Source organism: Dermacentor silvarum, chromosome 2, assembly GCF_013339745.2.
Source record: "Dermacentor silvarum isolate Dsil-2018 chromosome 2, BIME_Dsil_1.4, whole genome shotgun sequence".
NCBI classification, from domain to species: Eukaryota; Metazoa; Arthropoda; class Arachnida; order Ixodida; family Ixodidae; genus Dermacentor; species Dermacentor silvarum.
In genome coordinates this window covers 11,028,217-11,053,313 of record NC_051155.1, presented here as the reverse complement: position 1 = coordinate 11,053,313, position 25,097 = coordinate 11,028,217, and the positions used below count along the sequence as shown (strand labels likewise).

Genomic DNA, 25,097 nt, shown 5'->3' with positions numbered 1-25,097 from the left:
GATGATGATGGTCGCTGCATTCCTAGCCTGTCGTCACAAGAGGATGTCGCAGCTGTGCTCGGCAGACGTGCGAACGGCATTGCAATGCGGTGGCACTTGGCCTGCTCAAAGCGTTGACACTCTTTTATGATGTCCTGTACTGTCTCACAATTATTGCACATGAGCACGTTGAAAGCATCGTCAGCTATCCCCTATCGCTATCGACCTACCGGCACAGAGCCAGCACGTCCGGGATGTCAGACACGTATGATTCTGTAGACGTTTGGACGCGGGTCGCTAGTTCTTTCTTTGCGGCGCTCTTCCGCCCGGCGGGACGGCCCTGAGCTTCTGCTTGCACGTGTCCCAGTCGTTACGCTCTTTCTTGTGGTTTCCGTACCAAACCATCGCTGTGCCTTGTATGCAGGACACCAAATTAGCCAACATAATCGTCGGGTCGCATTTATTGTGGACACTTACACACACGCTCATACGTGGCGTCTTCCACGTCGAGGTGGTCGGTGCCGCAGAACGTTCATGGATGCCGCGGTGGAGCCAGGACAACAGTCGGGGCTGTAGGCGTTGGTGTGGGCAGCGCCATTTCGGGTCCTGTTCCGTCCATCATGTTGTCCAGTCCGAAGTGACGGCCACTGCGGAGCTCTGCTGTTGTCTCTCGCGGATACGCCGCACCTCTCACCAATTCGTTACGTAGCGGTAGTCACATATGAAGATGTATTTACAGTGTTTACAAGAAAGGCAACCATGTACATAAAGACGGCTGTCGAGACAGATTTCACCTGGACACGTCAAATCGTCTTCTTAAGACTTTGACGCCACTGTGCCGTAACAATATAATCTGGGCATGCAATTGGCGGACCTTCAAAGATGTGAGTGCATCTCGAACCAAATGAGGGCGCGCCTCATGCCTGGTGCTTAATGTGTGCATTGATCAACCACAAAGTTCCCCAAAGCGTTGGTTCGGCCGGAATCCATTTCGAAGCTCAGCGAGGTGTCCGCCCTTTCTGCTCATCGATTCAAGCAGGCCTTAAGAACACCGTGAGGATTTTTTACTACAGGGCCTGTCACGGAGTGGCATATTTTCCAATGGTTTGGACGCTGATTAACGACACGCCGAATTACGAGCGTCAAGAACGTGGGCTCCTGACTGTGCAGCGTATAATTTACTCGACATCGACACGCCGAATTACGGGCTTCAAAAGCGTCGTGGCCGCTCGAGGTGCCATCTCGATTCGAGACGCGACACGCCGATTACGGACTCAGAAGCGTGCGTGTACGTCTGCGTGGTATGCCGGGTTCGACCTTGGCCCTTGACATTCGGAGAGAGGAGAATCTGCGGTTCTTCGTCCATGGTGAAAGGGACGCGGCCAAGACTGTTGGGAGCTAGGAGCCGTGAATTCGGAGAACTCTACATAGCGGCAGTTTCCCTACATAGGGAACTAGGGAAAGTAGAGGCTATATAAGCGCAGGTTTTGGGCCCTGCTGATTAGTCTAGAAGCTCATCCTGTAATCTACGGAGAAGTAGTCAAGGAGCTAGTGCCGTCCAGTATCGCCTGGGCCACCTAGCCGCGTCGGAACTCCAAGTAACTAGTTGACGTACGAGATGTCAAACCAGCGTCTGCAACGAAGTCCTCAGTAGTCCGCCTCAAGTTAGCTAAACCTACTTGAGGGAAGTCGTTGGATCTAGACTCCCGGGAAACCCAGCCCAGCAATTCGCATCCACCTCGACAAGATCGGACCGCCAGCATTCTTCGGGAAAGCTTTGTGCACCGACTTCACGGTTTATGGACTTGCTGCTGCTGCCCGGCCATGAGCGTATGACATGAGCGTATGACATGAGCGTATGAGCGTATGCTGCCCGGCTACGAGCGTATGACATCTTTTGTTTTCTTTGGAACTTTGAATTATTTTGAACTTTGCTTTAGTGAAATACTGTTAACTGTATTCTTGTGTATTTGATCCTCGCAGTGTTTCATTTTGATATCTACTGTTAATTGTTCGTATTTATTTGTCTTCATCATTGTGTATATTAAGTTCAGCTGTGTTAGTCTGTCTTGTGTTTTTCTTATTATTTTTTTATTAATTTGTGTATATTTATCAGCCGATAAATCCGCTAAATACCTTGTTTTTTTTTTGTTTACTCTTTTCACTGTGCTCGCTCGAGTACGGAACGACCAACCAGCTTGTCTACCCCGTCGATCGACTACGCGCCGACGACAAATCGGGGACAGCTGTGACATAAACTGGCGTCCGCGAACAGGACGTTCTGTACAAGACCAGCACGGTGAACGGAGACCGATAATCGTGGAGATTGATTGATTAGTGCTACTCACACATTCTTGTGCGGTGTAGAAATCGTGTGCATGCGAATTGTGAGCGCACGGTTTTTGGTGGTGTAGCAGTAGCGACATTTTGGAGGGAAGGGAGTTCGAAAAGTGGTTAGAAGAAGGCAAACAGTTAGGCCTAAAGGGCGCTGAGTTGAGCACATGGATTACGCAACAGCAGGGGCAGGCTCGAGAGAAAAAGGAGAAAGAGCGAGTGGCGGCGAAGGAAGCCGAGGAGCGCGAATACAGTTGCTACAATTAAGGATTCAGCTTATTGAAAGTGGCAACGAGAGCAGGGCTAGCAACGAGCACCTGGAAGTACAGGAGGAGAACAGTTTACGGATAAATACTAGCAGGCTTCTCGTTTCCTTCGACGAAAGAAGGGACGATTTGGACGCATTTATCCGGCGGTTTGAGACTATCGCCAAAGGTCAGAAGTGGCCCGAAAGCCAGTGGTCGACTGCGCTTTCGACTTGTTTAAGCGGAGAAGCGCTTAGCGTTTACGGAAGATTACCGCCGAGCGATGCAGCAGATTACACAAAAGTGAAGACCGCTCTCCTGAAGCGTTTTCGCTTCACAGCAGACGGGTTTCGTGACAAGTTCAATAACGAGAAACCTGTGGGGAGTGAAACGGCAACCCAATATGCGGCTCGGCTAAGCCATTATTTCGATAGATGGGTCGAACTGCCCAAAACCAATACGGAGTTCAGTTCCCTTCGCGCACTGCTGATCAAAGAGCGATTTGTGTATGCTTGCGGTCTGAATTTATCGCTTTACTTAAAGGAGAGGAAATCAGAATCTTTAGAGGATATGCTAGAGCTGGCAGACCAGTTCTTGGAAGCTCAGGGTGGAGCAAACCTTGGGAAAACAAAGATGGTCCCGACGTTGCTGAGAGACAGGAAACTGCAAACAGGGGTACCGGTCACCCGCCGATAGCTCTGCAATCTCGGAAACCATCCACCCCAACTATGCCGCTACAAGCCTGCGGCCATCGTCTGTTACACGTGTGGTGGAAAGGGTCACCGTTCATACAACTGCCGAGAGGGCTCTAATAGACTCCAGGCATCGTGCGTCTACGCCCCCACCGAAGTGGCTCACCAGGATCATATACGCGACGGATATCTCGAGCTGACAAATGGGGATAAGGTTCCCGTCGTCAACGCGATAATGGCGACGCAACCAAAATTTCTCGCCAGGGCCCTTCCGGTGGTTTCGGGGACCCTGCGAGGGAAAGACATATCAGTGTTGCGAGACACAGGGTGCAACACGGTGATCATAAGGAGTGACCTAGTGAACGAGGAACACCTAACCGGTGCCAGCAGCTTCGTCTACTTGGTTGACGGAAGTGCCAAGATGCTACCCGAGGCGCGAATCCAAGTCGACACCCCGTACTTTACCGGCATCCTTACAGCGCTTTGTATGCGAGAACCGCTATATGACCTAATTGTGGGAAATATAGAAGGCGCAAGATCTCCGGAGGATCCGAAAGACGAGACCGAAGAATCCGCCGGTGGGGCCAAGACCAAACAAGAACCCGTGGCGGCAGCTATCACCCGCGCCCAGGCGCAGGCACAGTCGAGAGGGTTTTCCCAACTCCAGGTTCCCGGGGCCACGGCAGAGTTACCAGGTGAAGACGGGTACGGGAACGAGCAGAGAAGTGATGAGACGCTCAAGCAGTGTTTCACAAGGATCAACCAGAAGCAGACATGTTCAAATGAGAAGGGAAGCGTTGAATTCACACAGAGAGACGGGCTGCTGTATCGGTGCTACGCGGAGAAGAACGGACGGTCAGTGCGTCAGCTCGTCAGTGCCTAAGTGCCACCGAGACGCGGTGTTAAAAACGGCACATGACGGTATAATGGCCGGCCACTTGGGCACCCAGAAGACGAAGGATCGGATTGCTGAGGAATTCTATTGGCCGGGCATCACGGCCGATGTGAAAAGGTTTGTCGCTTCTTGCGATATTTGCCAGCGCACGGTTCCTAAGGGTAAAGTGCCACGCGTTCCACTTGGAAGGACACCCGTAATTGAAACCCCGTCCAAGCGGGTGGCTATCGACATAGTGGGTCCTATCCAACCACCCTCAAAACACGGGAACAGGTACATTCTAACCCTGATGGATTATGCAACCCGCTATCCGGACGCCGTGGCGCTACCCAGCATAGAGACAGAACGAGTGGCCGAGGCCTTGGTCGAGATGTTCTCCCGATTTGGCGTCCCCAACGATGTGCTGAGTGATCGAGGCACGAATTTCACGTCAGACCTAATGAAGGAAGTAGCTCGGCTTCTTTCCGTGCGCCAACTCCACACCACCCCGTACCATCCCATGGCCAATGGCATGGTGGAAAAGTTCAACGGAACTTTGAAGTTGATGTTGAAGCGCATGTGCGCAGAAAAGCCGAGGGATTGGGACCGCTACCTGGCGCCTCTCCTTTTCGCCTACAGGGAAGTCCCCCAGGCCAGCATGGGCTTTTCGCCTTTTGAATTATTATACGGCCGACATGTGAGAGGCCCCTTGGCGATCTTGAAGGAACTGTGGACGAATACCGAACTCAGCGATGAAGCAAAGACGACCTATCAGCATGTCTTCGACCTTCGGAACCGACTGGAGGAAACTTGCCGGATATCACACGAGGAGTTGGAGAAGGCAGGGGCACGATACGCGAAACTTTACAACCGCAAGGCAAAGGAACGGTAGTTTCACCCTGGAGACAGGGTATTGATCTTGCTCCCTACCGACAACAAGCTGCTCCTGCAGTGGAAGGGCCCTTTTGAGGTCAGGGAGAAGAGAGGAGAGGCCGACTATATTATCGATACGGCCGGCAGGAGGCAAATATTCCACGCCAACTTACTAAAAAAGTACGAGGAGAGATACTGCCGACCAGCCAATGTGTGCAATGCGACATGCGGTGCTCTGGATTCGGGCGACGATGGGAGTATTCCTACGCCCGAACTACGGAAATCAGAAGGGGAGAAGGACGTCAAACTCTCAGACAAGCTAAATGCTGAACAGACCAGACAGGTCCAAAGTGTTGTTGAAAAACACGCACCTATCTTTTCTGACGTCCCGGGCAAAACCAACTGCGTTTACTGCAATCTGCAACTAACCACAAACAACCCCGTCCACGTGAAGCAGTACCCCCCCCCCCCCTTCGCGACGCGCGACAGCGTAGAAAGGGTAGTGCGAGAAATGGAGAGGCTCGGAATTGTCGAGAGATCGTAGTCCCCCTACAATTCGCCGGTAATTTTGGTGAAGAAGCCAGATGGTACGAACCGGCTGTGCATTGATTTTCGGCGCGTGAACAATGTTCTGGTGGCCGACTCCGAACCCATGACTCGGGCCGACGCTGTCTTCGCGACAGTCGGAGAGAAGAGGTATTTCTCCAAGCTAGACTTTGTGAAGGGCTTCTGGCAAATCCCATTATCGGCGGAATCCAGGGCAAAGACGGGCCTTCTCGACGACATCTGGGCTGTATCAATTCCGCTTTACGCCCTTCGGAATAAAGACAGCCCCTGCTGTGTTTGCGAAATTGATGCGCAAAGTTGCGAACGGTGTACCGGGTGTGGAACTCTACTATGACGATGTCCTGGTGGCCACCGAAACGTGGGAAGAACATCTGAATGTTCCCTGGTGCTGCTTTTCCAGCGCATCGAGGCGGCTGGGTTAACAGTACGCCCCAGTAAGTGCGAGTTTGGCATGGAGGAGATAGACTTCCTGGGTCATCGAGTTGGACGAGGCATATTGCAACCATTGGCGAAGACGCTGGACAAGACCGAAGCTGCGCCACGCCCGTCAACGAAACGGCAGGTACGCTCCTTCCTTGGTTTGATCGGATACTACCGGGAATTTATCCCGAGCTACGCCAAAATCAGCGCTCCCCTCACGGAATTAACCCGGAAGGGAAAAAGCAACTCCGTCAAGTGGACACCAGCATGCGAAGAAGCATTTCAGGAACTAAAGCGCCAAGTCTCCGAAGACCCAATATTGCGACTTCCGGATTTACAGCTGCCTTTCGTGCTCCGGACAGACGCATCGGACACGAGCCTGGGAGCGGTGCTCATGCAAACCTATGAGGGCAAGCTCCATCCCGTAGCTTATGGCAGCCGAAAGCTACTACCTCGGGAGGCCGCCTACAGCACAGTGGAACGCGAGTGGCTGGCGTTGGTCTGGGGGGTCCAAAAATTCTCCATGTTCCTGTATGGTGTTCACTTTTTCGTCCAAACCGACCACCAACCGCTCAGCTACATCAGGCAGGCGAAACAACTGAACGGCCGGGTACTACGATGGAGCTTACTGCTTCAGGAATATCAGTTCACGGTCACCCACATTAAGGGAAGCGAGAACGTGGGGGCCGATTATTTGAGCAGAATATATGGTCATTCGGCAGTGAAGTTGGAGAATTTTTGTGTTGTGTGCCTGGACGTGTAGTGCTCTGTTAATTTGTTGTTTTTTTTTCGTATAGTACACGATGTTATTTGATGTATAATGTTATGTATACATGGAACGGCCTTCTTTTTCTTGTTTTCGAAAATGCCACTCGTGTAAGTGAATATTATGTGATAATATTCTGAAAGTGGGGGGCTGTGTCACGGAGCGGCATATTTTCGAATTGCTTGGACGCTGCTTAACGACACGCCGAATTACGAGCGTCAAAGACGTGGGCTCCTGACTGTGCAGCGTATAATTTACTCGACATCGACACGCCGATTTACGGGCGTCAAAAGCGTCGTGGCCGCTCGGGGTGCCATCTCGATTCGAGACGCGACACGCCGATTACGGACCCAGAAGCGTGCGTGTACGTCTGGGTGGTATGCCGGGTTCGATCTTGGCCCTTGACATTGGGAGAGAGGAGAATCTGCGGTTCTTCGTCCATGGTGAAAGGGACGCGGCTAAGACTGTTGGGAGCTAGGAGCCGTGAATTCGGAGAACTCTACATAGAGGCAGTTTCCCTACATAGGGAACTAGGGAAAGGAGAGGCTATTTAAGCGCAGGTTTTGGGCCCTGCTGATTAGTCTAGAAGCTGCTCCTGTAATCTGCGGAGAAGCAGTCAAGGAGCTAGCGCCGTCCAGTATCGCCTGGGCCGCCTAGCCGCGTCGGAACTCCAAGTAACTAGTTGACGTACGAGACGTCAAACCAGCGTCTGCAACGAAGTCCTCGGTAGTCCGCCTCAAGTTAGCTCAACCTACTTGAGGGAAGTCGTCGGATCTAGACTCCCGGGAAACCCAGCCCAGCAATTTGCATCCACCTCGACAAGATCGGACCGCCAGCATTCTTCGGGAAAGCTTTGTGCACCGACTTCACGGTTTATGGACTTTCTGCTGCTGCCCGGCCACGCGTATGACATCATTTGTTTCCTTTGGAACTTTGAATTCTTTTGAACTTTGCTTTAGTGAAAAACTGTTAACTGTGTTCTTGTGTATTTGATCCTCGCACTGTTTCATTTCGATATCTACTGTTAATTGTTCATATTTCTTTGTCTTCATCATTGTGTATATTAAGTTCAGGTGTGTTAGTCTGTCTTGTGTTTTATTATTATTTTATTTTATTAATTTGTGTATATTTATCAGCCGATAAATATCTTGTTGTTTTGTTTACTCCCGACTCTGACTATTTTCACTGTGCTCGCTCGAGTACGGAACGACCAACCAGCTTGTCTATACCCCGTCGATCGACTTCGCGCCGACGACAAATCGGGGACATGCTGTGACAGGGCCCCTTACCACAGTGACGGGCCTGCAATTTCGGAGGAAGCTGCTTGCAGCAGCATTATTGGGTATTAGGCACACGCAACTTCAGAACCAGTCAGTGAAGATTGGGTTGCCTTCAAGGATACCAGCAATGATATACATGCTAGCTGTTCCCTCGCTTTCTCGCTGAGACATTTTTTAAACTTTCTTGCCGAGTTCTAGGTACTTTTCCGTACGTGCCATCTAGGAATGATGCAGCGAAGCAGTTTAAAGTTTTAAACATTCATTTTTATTCAAAAAAATCAACGCCCCGTAAAAAAAAGATGGTTGAACGCGAAGCTTTCTTCCGTGCAATTTGAATCAAAGTCAAAGCCCAAAGCCAACGACCACGCAACGAACCCAAGAAATGCTGAGCGACCCGATGCGATGCATATGTGATGACGGCTTGTTTACGATTGTATTTATTTATTTATTTTCGTTCTATCAATCACCCAAAGGCTTTACAGAGAGGAGTGGCAAGAACAAATGTAAGTCTTCATGGCGGTCTTGAAATTCTTGGAGTCAGAGATGGCAGCGATGGAGGCAGGGAGGTGGTTCCAGTCTTCCGAAGTTCGTGGTATAAGTTAGAGTAAATTTTTGTGCGACAAAGGGGTACACCAACTTTCTGGGAATGATCAATGCGAGATGATACGTACGACCATCTAAGTTAGATAACATTTTATCTTAACATGGAAATAATAGATGTGTGTTGGTTTTAAGAACACATGCATGTGTTCTTAGCCCTACATCAGTCCTCCGGCACGCATTTCACTTCGCATTGGTCATCCCCTCCAAGTAGTCCGGCCACGTGCGCACACTACCACTTTTGCCTCATCATTCTTCCCACGCTGAGCCTCGGACTGGAACGGCCTTCCACACGACATCGCCGCAATCACCTGCCCATCCGCATTTTTTAACTGTATAACTTCAATATTTAACCGCGAGCAAACATGTACTTAAACATCCTTTCCCTGTGTATTTATTTATTTTATAATTGTTGCCCACCCCTTATGTAATACCCCCAACCCTGGGGGCCTTTAAGGTAATAAAGTGAAGTGAAGATGTGGTACTCAGTTCAAAATCTGTGTGAACCCATTGCTCTGAATTCATGAAAAGCTCTCAAGGCTCACCGGTGCCTGCCATTATAGAATGAGGTCTATAAATACAGATGGGTGTACTCGTCAAACGATTGTGACGCGATGTCGTGGCGAACGTTCTCACTTATGCTTCAGTTGTAGTGTTGTTTGCTCTTCGTATGTGGTGTGATGTGCGCTGGCGCACTACACGACTTGGCGCAACAAGAGTCGAACCGAGAAGTTGGCCCCCGCGAAATGTATATGGCGTTTCCGTGCCTCCACAAGCCGCTATTGCAGGACGTACGGGCTTCTACGGGAACTTCGCTACCATGCGCACATATACGTTGGTATACTCGCCAAAGCGACTCGGCCGCAGGGCGCCGCTCGCCAACCGGGCGTCACGCACCAAGCAAACCTGCAACACGGTCACCTTTCGCTGCTGCGGACCATCAGTTCACATGGAACAGTTTCTGTGAAGACGCGTGTTCTATCAACCACGTGTGTGTTTTTCTTTTAAGGATGCCGTGGTGACAAGCAGAACAACGGGCCAACTGGAAAGGGAAATTCTGGCCAGATTAGCACATATGCAGATTTTTGTTTCATCGTTTGTGCACGTAAAAATCAGAAATTGGACATATGGACGAGAAATGACTGTTGCTGAAAAGAGGCTGATGATTCAATGCTCTCACGCCTCAACCTCCTTTTCTTCCTTGTTTTCTTACCTCATGCTGGTCATGCGGACCAGTGGTGTCATCTACCTTCGATTAAAAAGAAACGATATCGCAACTGTCTTGTTACCTTTGCGCCCCCCCCCCCCCTCCTTTATTATTTGGATTTCGTTTCAAAGAAAACGATCTCAGCGCGTGTGCAGCAACAATCGTGGGTAATAACTCGTATACGCACCGATGAAATCATACAGCGACATCTTTCCACCACGTTGACACGCCTACACAGCGAAACACTCTCAACACCCCTGTTTCTCTCTCTCTCTCTTTGAAGCATAGCACGATTTGAGAATTGCGAGGAATGCCGTGATTTCGCTTCCCGCTGGAATCTAGATGTGCTCGGGGCGGTCGCTACGTGGTGAGCAATAACTGAGAGTCGCGAATACATAACGCGTTTCAGCGGATTGCACAATGTGTCGAATACATTGCGCTAATGGCAGTAAGGTTGGCAGTCACCGTGAGATAGGCTTCTGCCATTCTGTATGCCCCTTGCCAACATCACTGGGAATGGTCGAGTATTGGGCTGATAAAACCCGGTTCGAAACTAACCAACGTGACTGCAGGTTACTGGGTCTATCTTCATTTGAATCTCCTTGAATTTATTTGTGGGGTTTTCCGTGCCAAAAGCACGATATGAGGCACGCCGTAGCTACAGATTAATTTTGGCATACTTAACGCGCCCCCATTGTCGCCCCCATCGAAATGCGGCCTCGTGCAGCGTAAGACACCATAGCCGCCGGTGACTCATCAACTTGGGCCACTGCCGCTCTTCAACGACCAATTTATCCGATGCTGTGCGGACCCACAGCGTATTGAAACACGCGCGGACTCAGCGGCAGCGCTGCTAAATGTCAAGAGACGCCGCTGCACCTGCGATGCCAATGTGGTGGGTCGCTTCAGTTCTAATCACATCGACATAAATCCTGCGATTGCCACTAAACATCCTGCACTCAACTGTCGCAGAGTAAACGCGTTCGATACAGTTTCAACAATAACACGCTTTTGTTCCCTCGAAAGACGGAGAAAGAAAACATGCCATGCACCCGAATCTACCCTACATCGGCATCCTGTAACACTTTGTATCGGCAGCTAGTACTGAGCTTTTAGAACGCGACAGATATCGCATGAAATACATACCTGTAAGAGAAGCCTGAACAGGTACCGGTCACCGACGTGTCCGCTGAACCACTCCGGGAACTCCCACTCAAGGTCGATGCCACTCAGGTGATACCGTCGCACCATGCGCACCGCAGACCGAATGAACCTGTTGATTACAGGGACCGCTTTTCGTGCACTCGCCAAACAAACTACATCAACCAACGCACACCAAATCTGGCATCACCTGGAATCTGGCACCGCCTGGTGGCATAAAACGAAAGCGACAAGGTGCCAGTAAAGTGATGTCATACCATGCCAGCGCATTGTTCTTGCATACATAATTCCCAAGTTGTAGAAAAACACTCTTTTGTGTGTTGTAGAATATTTCTTCCGTGTAGAGGGGCTATCAAGCATTGTCTAACAAACGAGAAGAAAGACAATAGTGATATAATTTTCTAACAAAATGTTTTCTGACATTTGCCTCTGATATGCTCGTTGCTTTCATAGAACCCCAACTCATTAAGGTCGACAGACATGGTGTGCTTATTTTTCACATGCTGGCTTTGTTTACTGATATAGTTCTTCATGCAGCCTAGGAATACGTAGCTTTCAATATGCGAGGTCACTTTTTCCGTACGTCTTAGATCTTGTAGTTATTTTTCCCAGTGATGCATAGCTAAAAGAGTCCAGCATCGATCAGCTTGCTCCTATTGAAAGGCAGCAGATAAATCGAGACAAGCAGAGACGCAGTACCGTTTGTCGCATTATCTGCAATAATGCTGTAAGCTGCACTTGAGGCATCAGAATAGATTTCCACTGCTCTAAACCTAACCGGTGTCCTGCTTCGTTTCTCCCAATGACTCACTTCAGTCTGGTCCACCTGTGGGCGACCACGTGTGACAGCGCTCCGGGACCACGCGCACCCACCGAGAGCAGTACCTGCGTCAAAACAGAGCATTCCACTGGAAGTGCTTCGCGCGTAATATAACTTTCTTAAACCTCTTCCTGCACTCAGGAGACAACCGCTGACGCCCAAAGCATCGCTCTCGGTTCTGCATACGCGCTCGATGCTTGGTTTCGAACCCAACTACAGCGCCGGAAGAGGCAGAGACCGTTAAAGGCAGAGACCGTAGACGCGTAGGGTGCAGCTACATTCGCGTCACAATTTAAGTGAACCGTCTCATATTAAGAGCGCTACGGACGATTACAAGTTACCCTCCTCCCTAGCCATGCATTTCCTCCTCAACTCGCTCGCCGAGTGATCGGGGTTAAGCTCCGCCTGCGCTGGCTCTACGTCATGTTCTGACGTACGTTGTCGCCTATTTCCGGTTGTCTTGGAGCCAGCGTGCGAAGGCTCGCCAACCTCTCCACTAGCCGCCCGGCCGTCGATCCCCAGCGAGAGCGATCAAGCAGCGTGCGTTGCGAGCGTTCTGTCGCAGCGCCGAGCGTGTCCAGTATTCCGGCAACCACAGGCGAGCTGGGTGTTTTGACGGATAGCCAGAGGCGTAAACTCAAGCTCCTCCATACCGCTGTGATGAAGGAGCTTCGTAGACGTACGTGAGCGGCCTGATCGGCATAGGGTGCCTAAGGGTGCCTCGATGCCAGCGCCGCCGTTCAGGGTAGTGCCATCCTCTGACCGCCCCGGCGCTGCCGCTTTCTCAGCTGCGATGCCATCTTGAATCACAGCGAGCGGTTGCGATTGCTTGGTGCCGGTGCTTAGTTCGAGACGCAGTGCGCGCGGATGCTTCGCTGACGCTTCTACTTGCTGGACAGTGTTCAGCCGCATGAATGACAAGCTTGTCAAGTGCATCGAGTCGACATGACGGGCTGTTGTGTTCCCAAGTGCACCGGATCGATGCGTAAAGGACTTCGTTGTTTACGCTTCCCCGGGACCCAGAGCGAAGGAAGAGATGGGAAGCCCAAGTAAAGCGGTATCACTGGAAGGCAATGGATAACTCCTACATTTGCGAGGTAAGTGTCAATAAAGTTTAGACTATCGCACCGTCTTTTTCATTTAAATAAGAAAGTATTCTCTGATCCTCGCTCACGTACCTATGTTCGCTCACGAACTAAGCACTGCACCGATGCTGTCTGAGTAGCCTATGGTTGGCGAGCGTGCGTCGCATAGGCTTTTGCCGTTTTGATCGGCGCAGTCTATGCGAGTAGTGCCCTTATTTTAAGGACTGACGAAAATGCTTCGCCGCGAAATAGTCTTACATTAGCTACAAATCATCATGTAAACCACCTATTTTACTTTTTCACGGGAAGCACACATCCTGTGTCTCTTGTTTCTTTTTTTCCTCAGTTTCTTTTTTCGCTACTGGTTATTTGGGACTAAAGAACGCAGTGCTTCTTCTGGGGAGAGCGGCTGTTGTGTACGTGGCAAGCGAAGCAATGTGATTTTCTCTGATTTCTCACCAGATATCTTGCGGATCTCAGGTTGTTACGTTATATAGCTGATTTTTTAGACGAATATATTTGTAGCGTGGTGCTCGTAAGCCGATGGTCATTCGTGCTCATTCCCGATCGTAGTGGGTACTGTGACGGTCTTTAATGCCTGTGCACGGTATGCCCAGGTGTAGTAGAGTTAAGGGGCATCATGGGACCAAAATGTTTCGGCGCTTTCTGGCATGTTGTCTGTTATAGCCTGTGCATTTCTTCGAAACGTGTGAAGCGAGGTAATACAGCATTACTTCTGCGAAAATTTATTTTTAAGCACTGTAATGCGCTCTCTGTATTTACAAGGCAACTTTTCATGTCAATAGTCACTTTTGTTGTTTTACTTGTACTTAGAAACACTTTGAAGAGGACCAGTACTAGGGAAATCAACAGGATGGGCGCGGTCTGCTAATGTCAACAGCCCTACGTCATCATGGACTATATTTTCGAAGTGAAAAACATTGCTAATCTGTATTTGACTGCCTTAGTTTCATTTAAGGTTTTTGTACGCGATATGTATGCAGTGTTTATTTTTTTCAATGTAGTTATCAGTGTTCTAATGGTTATTTATAGAATGTTCTGTACTCGCCATCGATCTGTTTGGCTGATGCGCCGTATTCGATGGTAGCTGATGTATTCTGGCTGGATATCTTGATTAATATTACCCGCGGTTGCGTTTTCTTGTTTGTATTCTTGTTTTCGATTTATATTGTGTGTAATAAGGTTGATGTACTCACTTGAAACCCCCCCCCCCTCCCATGTAATGAATAAAAAAAAACTCTCCCTATCCCGAATTGTGTGTGTCGAGCCTACCTTGCGAATTTTTTTTATCTCGTCTTTCACCATAACCTTCAGGCGCCACACAGTACATATATTTTTTCATGTTTCATGATTGACTCTTTCATGATTGTCTGTACTAGGCATTACTAAGTAAATGTATTTGGTGCATCGTTTGGTTTCTTATGTGTACTACGCAAGATTGACACAGACAAGTTACGTTACAGTTTTCTCTACAGCACTAACTAAACCTTATTTTCACATCGCAGTTAGTTTTACACCAGCTTAATCCTGTCAGCACAGAGTTTTGTGGACAAAAAAAAGCAAAATTGCGCGTAGATATCGTCAAATAATTGCAACGAACGCGAAGAGCACGCGCAACGCAAGGGAAACTAACCGCCGTGCGTGAGTGGCTGGCTACGGTAAAGGAGGCGTGATGTGCAAACCAAAATACAACAGCGAAAAAGAAAAACTTCCACACACAGGGGGTCGCAAACCTTATATACCAAGCATCGAAGCGCAAAAAATAGTGCAGTCTAGGGGCATGTTCCCGGCGCCATACATTTACGTCTTCGATCTTCGACGAGTTAACGGCTATTGGTTATAAAGATGTGCAGATGCGATACCGATAAAAAAATCCTCATCAAGGCAAAGCACTTGGAAGTGCGCCGCGACTAACACTATTTATGAACGCAAGCGTAGCTGAGTCTGAGCTCGTGTGATTCAATATGGCGGCGTCAGCGGGGTTGTCTCCACCCTGAAAGGCGGCGCTGGCATCGAGGCACCCTAGATCGGCATGCGTGGTCCAGCCATCTGGTGGTGCAGAGCTTAACCAGCCTAAAACAGAGCTAATATTCCTGTAACCAAGTGTAAAACATTTTAAACATGACAACGTGTTCAACATTATGCTCCTGCGAAAAATTTGAGCAGCAGCAAAGTATCAAAAACTTGGTTACTGCTATATTAGCTGTGTGCTTGGTTGAGCTTTGTGCCGCCAGGTGGCTGCACCGTGCAAGCAGTTCATGTTTGAACCTCCGTTCATCACGTAAAACGTGGTAAAGCGACCAGTACACTTGCGCTTGGTTTACTTGAATACCGGACACGCAAAACTCTATTGTGGCAAACCTTCGACGTGAAGCGAAGGCCACAAACACGCAGATGCCGGCGCTGTTTGGATTGGTTTGGATACCGTAAGTCTGATGCGCTGCAGCCACTCCGCTCGTCTACTGCTTTGCAGCGGGGCACGATGTCGCAGCGGCGCATGATGTCGCAGCATGACATGTCGCCGATCGCTACGTTTGCAGCCCACAACGCAACAAGGGCGAACCGTGGTGTTCGCGAAAAGAAAGAACACGACCAACACTGACCGCGCAGCTCTCGTACCGAGCACGTTGTAACACAAGCAGAGGACACTTGCTGTGGGCCGGAAGTGCTTTTTGTGTAGTGATACGTGTCCTTGTGCATTCTCTTTCTGTTACTTTCTTTTTATACAAACAAATTAACTATCATCTAAACGATTACGAACAACATTTGTTCACCATAATGTTGGAAAAATTATCGATGACGCGCCCTGGGCAGCCAATCGGATAGCTGGCCCAGTGACGTACTCTTGGCGTGCTACAATCGGTAGCAATGTTTCTTATAATAAATTACACGCTTTATGTGGAGCGCTTAGATGCGTCAATTAATGATCAGAAGGACCTACTCTAACGACTCAGTACAAAATCGTCAAAATCGTTTCAGGGTCCCTTTAAGAATTTCGCTCGTGCAAGCCAGCGCTCTCAGACGCTTCGTCGGGCCGCATAGCAACAACCAAAAAGCGAGTGCGCGCATGTTCTAGCTCACGATGCAGAGCAACTTGCAGGTCGCGCTCATCGCCAAAGTTTGTCGCGCTTCTATCATCGTACTGCGCCGCTGCGGCAAGTTTCTACAAGGTCGAGTACGTTCTGTTCTTACGAATCAACACATTTCCATGCTGAATAAAGCTTGCTATGTAACGTCATGTATGGTTTAAGGACGCGTTTGCCATTAAAAGCGCGCCTCCAGTCGTAAGGCGCCTTTTTACCTCGCTGGCTCATGACCTTTAACATACTTCTTCAGGGCATGTAGCCTGCAAAATTTTTATTCCCTTTTAGCATTGCGCTGCATCCCAAGCACCTATTTCATGCTGCTCTTGAACAAAAGCTGATAGGCGCAATAACTAAGCCATCGCCGCTTGAGCTGCTTGCATTTTTTATTTGTAATAATTTGAACAAAGCATACGGCATATTTTCGCTGCGCTAAGGTGCTCGATCAGCAAAAGTGAGTTTATTGCCTACTTTCCTTCTTTCTCGCGCAATCAAAGCATGCTTTGCTTTTTGCATAACGACAGCTGGTGAAGGCCAACGAAAAGCGCACCTGTCTTAAAACCAAATTGTACCACAAAATGAATACCGTTGTTGACGCCCATCACAAAGAATATGACCGGTATTGAGGACTTGCATTTACGACAGAAACAAATGCGAGGAAAAAGATGTGTTACTTGTACACGAAAACAGTGCTTCAATAATGGAAACCAAAACAAAGTGCAGGCAATGCAAGAAAACTATGGAAATAAAGGACACGCAAAATGTGAGCGCGCAATACATACTGTTACATTAGCAACATTCATCATGCACTTCAAGATATGCCAGCACATACAACAGTAGCGTTTGGTATACAATCCACAACATTTATCAGAAAACAAAGCAGTGATGCAAGGTGGTTTGGGCGGATGATTTCAGTGATAGTGTATTAAGCGCAGCGTTTAACCTCCGAAATTTGTGCGCGCGTTCAGGATATCTCACAATTCTGTTAAACGTGTAAGGCCTCATTTAGCTTAGCACTGACACTTAAAATATTGAGTTTTGTGAGGCTATTGTGATAACATTTTATCAGAGTGGTGCGCGTTGTACGGATCTGAAATGTTAAGTTCCGAAAACAGAGGAGTGGTGTGACTGTCGAAGGCAACATTTGTATTGCCGGAACTACCATATTCTTCAGTTCTTTTAGTTTGTACATTTCCGGCCAAGACCAGTTGACAATCGCTTACAAGAGAACATACAAATATGTATGAAAAGAAATTTATATTGTTGGGAAGCAAACGTCGCACTTTACGTATTAGGCCAGAAACATTGTCTATACTAAATTAAGCTAGCATTATTACATACGCGTTTCATGACATATGTTCCTCAAGTATAATACAGCATAATACCACACATAGCGGGCCACATTGCGCAAGCTACGGAAGTAATGTGGTCACTTGACACGTTTTGCATATTAGTTGCGCTTTGACGCTTTCTGAAGAATAAACTACTTCATATATAGCATGATGATGTGGAGCGTTTATTGACGCGACGGCCAACCACGACCAAAGAGCACCATTGTACGAGATGGGCAGTTGTTTATGAATTGCGAATGTAGATGTGCTAGATCTACCATTCGCAATTCCGTAAAAACGCCCAAAATCTTTCACTGTAAATTTCGTGAAATCGGTAAGTATGAAAATAATGTCAAATTACGGTGCGCTATCAGCATAAAAAGTTTCGTTACGAATGAATCACGTAGTAGAACGTATCGGTGACAATAACACCAGTGCCTCAACAGGACCTTGAAGTGCAACTGCAGGGAAGCACGTTCCCTACAAAAATGCTGCGTTGCAGGAGAGGTTGTGCTACAAATGACCTGGCCAAAGCGGTTCACTGCTTCGAAACAATGCTAGGTACAAAAGTATGTGCTCACGATAATCAGAACGAAAATACATTTTTTTCTGTTTGCTTCTATTTCAGGGCACAGGAAAAATGTCGCAGTTTCGCCCAAAAGGCGAAGCTTCAATTGCGATATCAAATCAGTAGAAAGCGATTCGGAGTAGGGATAGTAGTTTTATCGGCTGCATAAACTTGGACACATTCGCTGACTAACTGAATTAACAAGCGTGGTGTCAGCGCGCACAAGCAAACATGAATAGATCACACTCGATGACCGCCGACCACCGCTGTCAAAACGCAAACACCGCTGTCGCAAGCGCAGCCGCCGCAGCGAGCGCACGTTCGGGCGGTCTATCGCTTCAACGGAAACTGAGCGGCGAATGCACAGCGCATACAGGTCAGAGCCGTGTGGAGATCGCTTGCACGATAAGGTGCGCGCGACAACACCGGGAGCCCGCACCGGCGCAAAGTACAAGAGCGCATTTGTTGGCCCCCCTTCCTGCCACGCTGCCTTCTCGTTTTCCTCTTTTCGCGTCGTAGGAGATGGCGTCGCCAGTTCCCCTTGCGCCCGGTTGCAAGAAACGCATTTGGCGCCACAGCACAACGTGGCCCCCCCCTCCCTTCCATACCCCCCACGGCCTTTCGCGCGACGAAAGTCGCGTTTGCTCTCCGCCGTCCATTCGCTCTCCGCGATAGCGCGCGTTCCCCGCGCGCTTTCGCTGGCACATACGGCGCGCGGCGCCGATTTTATCACCCTTGGACCTTATGCGGAACCTCACGGCGACGGCGACGCCGACGGCAGAAATCTGCTTGGTGTCCATATAATTGTTATCGCAATAAAAGAACGTGGAGCACTGCAGGGCCTTTGCTGCGCGTACACAGTTGTATACGAAGATCCCTTACAGCCAGGAAGCATGGTGGAAGGTATACAGGTGAGGCCACAGCGCCCCGCACCGGTCCTCGATAAAGTCCGCTAGTTTCTCTAAGTGCCACGAGATGGCTGTTCCCGCAGCAGCCCGGGGCGAAGCGAGTGGCTATGGGGAATACGCACTTTGTGAAGGCCATTTTTCCGCAAACTGCTGCTGATGAAGAAAATACCTTTTCCGCATTGTTTCTGTGCATCTTCGTTACTAACTCCACTTTTGTGAAGCAGAGCCTTCGTGCTCGTATAGTTGAAAGCGTAGAAGGCAGCGAAGTTTGGCCGGTTATTTGAACGTGCTACGCGATTAAGCGCCGGCGATAACAGAGCTGTAACCTTCGCTCGTCTCTTTAGTGCTCTTGACCTTTGGCTCATTCTTTTAACAGTGAAGCTGTTTAAGCAAGCCGTAATTTGTGGTTCGTATCAATAAACTATCATCATCAGCAGTGAAGAAAGAAATAAAAGAAAATAAACTTTCTTGCCGAGGCAGGATTCGAACCAGCCTACCCACGGTCCCAAGGCTAGCGTCGTAATCACTATGCTATAGAGCCACTTTTTTGTATTGCCGGGATTCTACACAGTACAGCAAATGAACACACAGCAATAGACAGTGCGCCAGGTCGCTCAAGTGGCCAAATTGCTACTGCGGCCAGACGTTGTCATTTTCAATTTCCCTGAGCACCACCAAAGCCTTGACAGCCACTCAGGAACATGTGTTCGCGATTTCAATGTCTCCAGAAACCTGTGTACGCTTTCACAGAAATACATGTGTGCTGGTCTTGCGTCTGGGTCACAAAAATATCAAGCCATTCGGGAGCGCCACAGACTGTGGAGGCCCATCAGCATAATCTGGTCAAACGGAAAACCATCCTCATTATGTGTTGGCAGGTACCTGATCCCGTAAGAGTCAAGCGGTAATTCTTTTTTAATTGTTCTTTGTAGCACGTCCCAAAAAATATACCCCTTCCCAGCAATGAAGAAAAACATGGTCTATTGTATCAAGCTGCTTGCATATGAGGCAGTGGGAACCCCAAGGTAGAAAGAAAACCCTTTACTCTAGAAAAGACTTAACAGTTAAAGCTCCAATGTGCAACATAAAAAAAGGTTTTGTTTCCCGGCGACACCTGCATTTTCTTAACTCTTTTTAAAACGTTCCCAGCTGGGCCTCCAGAGTAAACGGCCCTGTGCAATGCTATAAGCCACACTTGCAGAACATGCATTTATGCGAACCGTATGATTGAGTTCGAGCGTCGTCGTCTTCGTCTACAGCTGGCGCGTTCTCACGCGCTCGTGCTCTGCTAGGTGAAGAAGAGGTTTAGCGCGCTATGCTCATGTCGCGCCTGCGTCTGCCCTATACCAATCTCCGCCAACAAGATGCTCTCATCCGAAAGGTGACAAAGCTGGCCGTCGGCATACCGTTTAGTGCCAGCACTGAGCTCCTCCTTGACAAGGGTTCGCATGACACGGTGGCGGAACTAGTCAGTATTCATCGCCGTCGTCCAGAACTGCGTTTGCAGCGCAAAAGTCAAGGCAGGCACATCCTCCATAGCATCGGTCATCATCCACGATCTTCGCCAACTGTGGACACGCGCCCAATACCACCGAAACAACGTGAACTCTTTACCATAGCTCCACTGTCACGCCACATGAATACCGAACGAAACAAGGAGAGGCGCCGCCAGCGAGTTGCCTACTTCAAGAAGTATACGGCAAGACACACTGACGGCATTTACTTCTACGCTGATGCTAGCGTTGGGGCACGGGGCTCCGCTATAGCAGCCGTGAATAACAACATGCAAACTATACAGATGGCGGTAATCCCAGAGACAGATCCGACCTTAGCGGAGCTGACGGCCACCGCAATCGCGATCAAACATATGATGTTTGATCGCGATTTTTGATATGTTTGATATGTTTGATCGCGATGTTTGATATGATGTTTAAACCCCCCCTCCCCCCAGCATTCCAGCCTACCCACGAATCATATTTACCGTCTCCATGGCGGCTTGCAGGAAAGTGTTGCACAACGATGTCCCTGCGCACATTTCCACACTTATGCAAGAGAACCTACAGGCACCTTTAGAAATCATCTGGATACCTGGTCATGACTGGAAGCCGGGAAATGAAAGAGCTAATCAGGCCGCCTGCGAGACTCTCAACCAGGCGTCCGACATTCCGCAACCAGCGCAGACCACAAGGTGGGCTCCTCTGCTTCTGCGGCCTTATCAAGAGGCAAGGTGCAAGTTTCCTAAGCTTAGCAAAGAGCTCACCCGTGATCAGGGTGTACTAATCCGTCAGGCACACCCTACGCCAGCGCGAATGCACCTCCTCCGCGTGCTCTTACCTGAGGATCCCCCACCGTGCCGACACTGTGAACCACCTCCCCTGCCTGCCCTGCAAATGCTTCCCTTAAACCGCATGCCGGGTGGCTGACAGAAGCCACCAGCACCGACGACCAAGAGTACCTTGCGGTGTTTATCAGTGCTGCACTGAAGAATGTCACAAACGAGCCTCTGGACTGTGGGCCTTTTCACCACACCACCCCTCATGAAAATAAAGTTTTTGTTTTCTCTCTCTCTCGGGAGATAGATAAAGAAAATGAGAGCGAGAGAGAGAGAGATGCATTCACGGAGCTGGTCTGCTGGAACGTGTTGTCGGCATTGCAACGTGGTGAAACGCGGTGTCGGTGTTGCAAGCTGCGGTATGCAACGCGCAGTGACGGCTGTAAATCCGAGACGCTCGAAAAGAAATTACCATCGTCATCAGTAATAGGATGAAGATGTTCGCGCGCACTTCCGGAAAGTGCTGGGCTACGATCGCCCACCTTCGGTGTTTGACGCGTTGCGCGGCCGAGTGCAAGGTTAAGCGTTGTCTTCGTGCGTTAGTTTGTCTGCTCGCTCGTTCGCCCGTTCCACGCCCTGATCGTTTGTTCGCTAGTTCGCTCGTTGGTTTGTTCCTTAAAGGGATACGGACACTAAAGTTGGCGGGTGGTTTTTTACGTCGGAACAAATGTTGAACTGTTGAAAATGACGAATACAGCAAGCTGCTTTCAGAAAAAGAACGAGAAACATTTTTTTTTCGATTTTCTGTTGCACCTTGCCTCCAAGCGGCCGCCGGCATAAGCTGAAATTTGACGTCATAACACCCACCCGTGCGCGCGCACGCGGCCAAGGTCGGTTACATCCGTCGCAGTGTTTCCGGGGGTGTCGGTCCCTTGGAGCGTTTGTTTGACCCCTTTCGGCGCTCTTCGCACGTGGTCTGTCTCAAACATTGGACAGTTTTAGTTTAGCGTTTCTCGACTTACGTGCGCTAAACGCAAAACTTTACGGGAGGTTAGGGTGTGCGTCGCTTAAGGACTTTTAGTTTAACGTTCCGAGAACGTAAACGTAATATAATACGTAAGCGGACGTAGCGCCATCTCTTGCCTAAATCAACAATAAATTCCTGTCTTGGCTACAAGCGAGTCACATGCAGCCGAGGAAGTGGCCAATCCGTTTATGTGTGCACGAGAACGTCGCGAAAACGATTCAGCAGCAGGTTCTGCGTCGCACGTCCTGTTCCCGTTCACAAACTCATGGAGCGCTCAAGTGTTCTTTGTGACCCTTTTTGCTTGGCTTAACTAAGCTGGCACGACATTGAAGCAACTACGATGCGGGAGCGCGAACGAAGACACAGGTTGTATGCAGCCAGGAATGGGCTCCTCAACATTTATGTCATCCCAGACCACACGTTCTGTTGCCAATCCCGGTTTGAAAATCAAGACTTGCCTGTTCTCGTGAAAGCGTTGCAAGTGCCGGACTACATGACAAGCACTCAAGGAGTGAGAGTGTCTGCCCAGGAAGCCCTTTGCATGTGCTTGCGTCGCCTGGCCTACCCGAACCGCCTGTGTGACTTACAAGACTTCTTCGGTCGCCACTACAGAGTCATTTCAAGTGTTTCGAACAAAATGATGTTCCACATTTTACATATCTTAGGAACTTTCAAACAATAAGATAGACTCGGAGCTACTCATCTTTCATACTGACGCGAACAGACGACATACAACTATTCAAATACGGGGTTTATTTTTTGCCTCACCGTCTGCCACCCGTAGCAGACGACGCGCGCGCTGCGGTCAGTGTAACGGTTCCGCAGCGCGCGTCGTCTGCTACAGGTGGCAGACTGTGAGCGTCATGACGCGAAGAAGCGGTGAACTGCACTCCAGACAGGCCGGTCGGCGCACCTACCCATCTAGACATCATAACGTTATTTTTATTGCGATAGCAATTATATGGACACTTGAACCGGATTTCTGCCGTCGGCGTCGCCGTCGTCGTCGCCGTCGCCGTGAGGTTCCCTATAGATAAAATCTTCGCCGCGCGCCGTATGCCTGAGAGGAAGCGTGCGGGGACGCGCGCTATCACGGAGAGCGAACGCACTCAATCTCCCACGCGCAAGCAAGGAAGCAGGAAGCCAGCGCCGGAGGGAGCACGGGGGGGGGGGGGGGGGGGGGGGGGGGCGCACTTCTCTGCCAACAACCGCGCTCGTCGCTGGCTCGCACCGTCTCTTATCTCCACACGGCATTCGCCGCTCAGTTTCCGTTGAAGCGATAGACCGCACGTACCTTCGCCCGCTACGGCGTATGCTTGCTGCCAGCGTTTTGACAGTCGTTGTCTGCTGTCATTCAGTGTGATCTCTTCGTGTTTATGCGCGCTCACACCACGCTTGTTCATTCAGTTCGTAATAGTCGGGCCACATTTTCCAACGCACGCTACACACGCAATGCTGCCCGGATCGGCAGTGCAGCGCTACAGGTGTGTCCCTTCCCACGCACTGTCCACGGGAAGCGCTTCTCATCAACACCACCGTTTCACACGCGCCTTCTCGTGGTCGTCGAGTCTCTCTTCATGTCGGTCTACTTACGCCGCAGCACACCTGCTTACTTAATCAGCTCATGTTTACTACAATTCATATTGCTACCAAAGCCGCTCACCTTACTTCGTATGACATTGCTGTGTTGCTATCGCATTCATTGCTTCGCCCTTAGGGCGAAACTGTGACATTTTTTTGTTTGTGTTTTTACATTCTGCAGAATCCAGGCTGCCTACTTACTTCAAGCATTCACTTCACAGAGAAGAGGTAAATCGTCTTTATCGGTGAAGCGCATGCGTGTCACACCTGTTGCTGGTACAGCCTTCATTTTGTGGACTGTTTTCCAAGAAGAAACTCGCGTTAGCATGGCACCGCCAGCGACTGAGTTTTGCCAAACCCGTCCAAAACAAGACAATCCATTAGCATCCATCCTGGTGTTGCTATACGGTAACGTATGCTGAAACGTCGCGTTAGGCCTAGGGTCGCCGGAATCGCCGAACGATCTCAGAAATTGGGCGCGCTATGCGCTCAAAACTAACGTTTCAGGTGAGTTAAGAAAAAGCGAAAGCTCATTTGTATAGCTAGTGGTGAGAGCGCAACCATCACGAGAATTCATGCTGAAGCGGGAGCCGGTGGTGCCGCCATGTTCGACAACGTTATTTCTTAGCGTCCGTAAACATTACGAACATTAAACTCGCCAAATAACGTGCGTTATCATAGCGCACGTAAACCGCAGAAATCGAATAACGTTCAGAGCATGCGCAGTGATGACGACGCTATTTTTAACGTACGTAATGCGTTTACGTTTGTTCGCAAACGTTAAACTAAAACTGTCTATTATCCTAGTCGGCGCTCCACGCAGGTGGTGCGTCTTACATGCGCCTTCCCGCGGTCGTCTCTTGGTATTGACGCGTTCGTCGCGGCGGAAGGAAACGCCCAGACATTGCTGTTATAACAGCATCGCCGGTCGTGACACGCCGTCGCACACGTTTCCCAGAGACGAGAACGTGCGTAAACCTTGGATACCTGCCTGTCAGCCATCACGCCCAGCCTGGAGACCTCCACAAAATGACTTCATTTGTGCGGACCACTTCGTCGACGATCATTATGTGACCAGCCCGGCTGTGCTGAAAAGCCTCGGCATGCCGCTCAAAAGGCAACGCCTAAAGCCTGACGCTTTGCTATCGAAAACGCAAGGCAGAAATGATCAGCGGAAGCGTTGGAAAAGAGGAGGCGAAAAGATGTCGGTACTGTTTTCGATCACTTGCAGCCTTCTTGAGCAGTGTGAGGGCGAGGCTGGGGCGAGATGCCCGAGGCTGGGCACGAAGGCAGTGACGTCTTAAAAATAATACAAAGCTCGCGCGGGAGGGCGACTCACGAGTTCAATGCTACATGGCAGCGGGGCAGACACACAGACATCTCTCTTCTCCACAGGCCAAAAT

At 49.6% G+C, this 25,097-nt stretch overlaps 1 protein-coding gene across 1 annotated transcript in view; it reads right to left on the bottom strand.

The window, feature by feature from the left end:
• LOC119440854 (chitinase-like protein 4) overlaps positions 1-25,097 on the bottom strand; it is a 503,330-nt gene that overhangs the window by 215,581 nt on the left and 262,652 nt on the right. Inside the window, exons 4-5 of the mRNA XM_049661102.1 lie at positions 11,810-11,883; positions 10,984-11,110 (exon numbers count right to left, since the gene is read on the bottom strand). Coding sequence (XP_049517059.1) covers positions 10,984-11,110; positions 11,810-11,883 — 201 coding nt within the window. The remainder of the gene's footprint in view (positions 1-10,983; positions 11,111-11,809; positions 11,884-25,097) is intronic.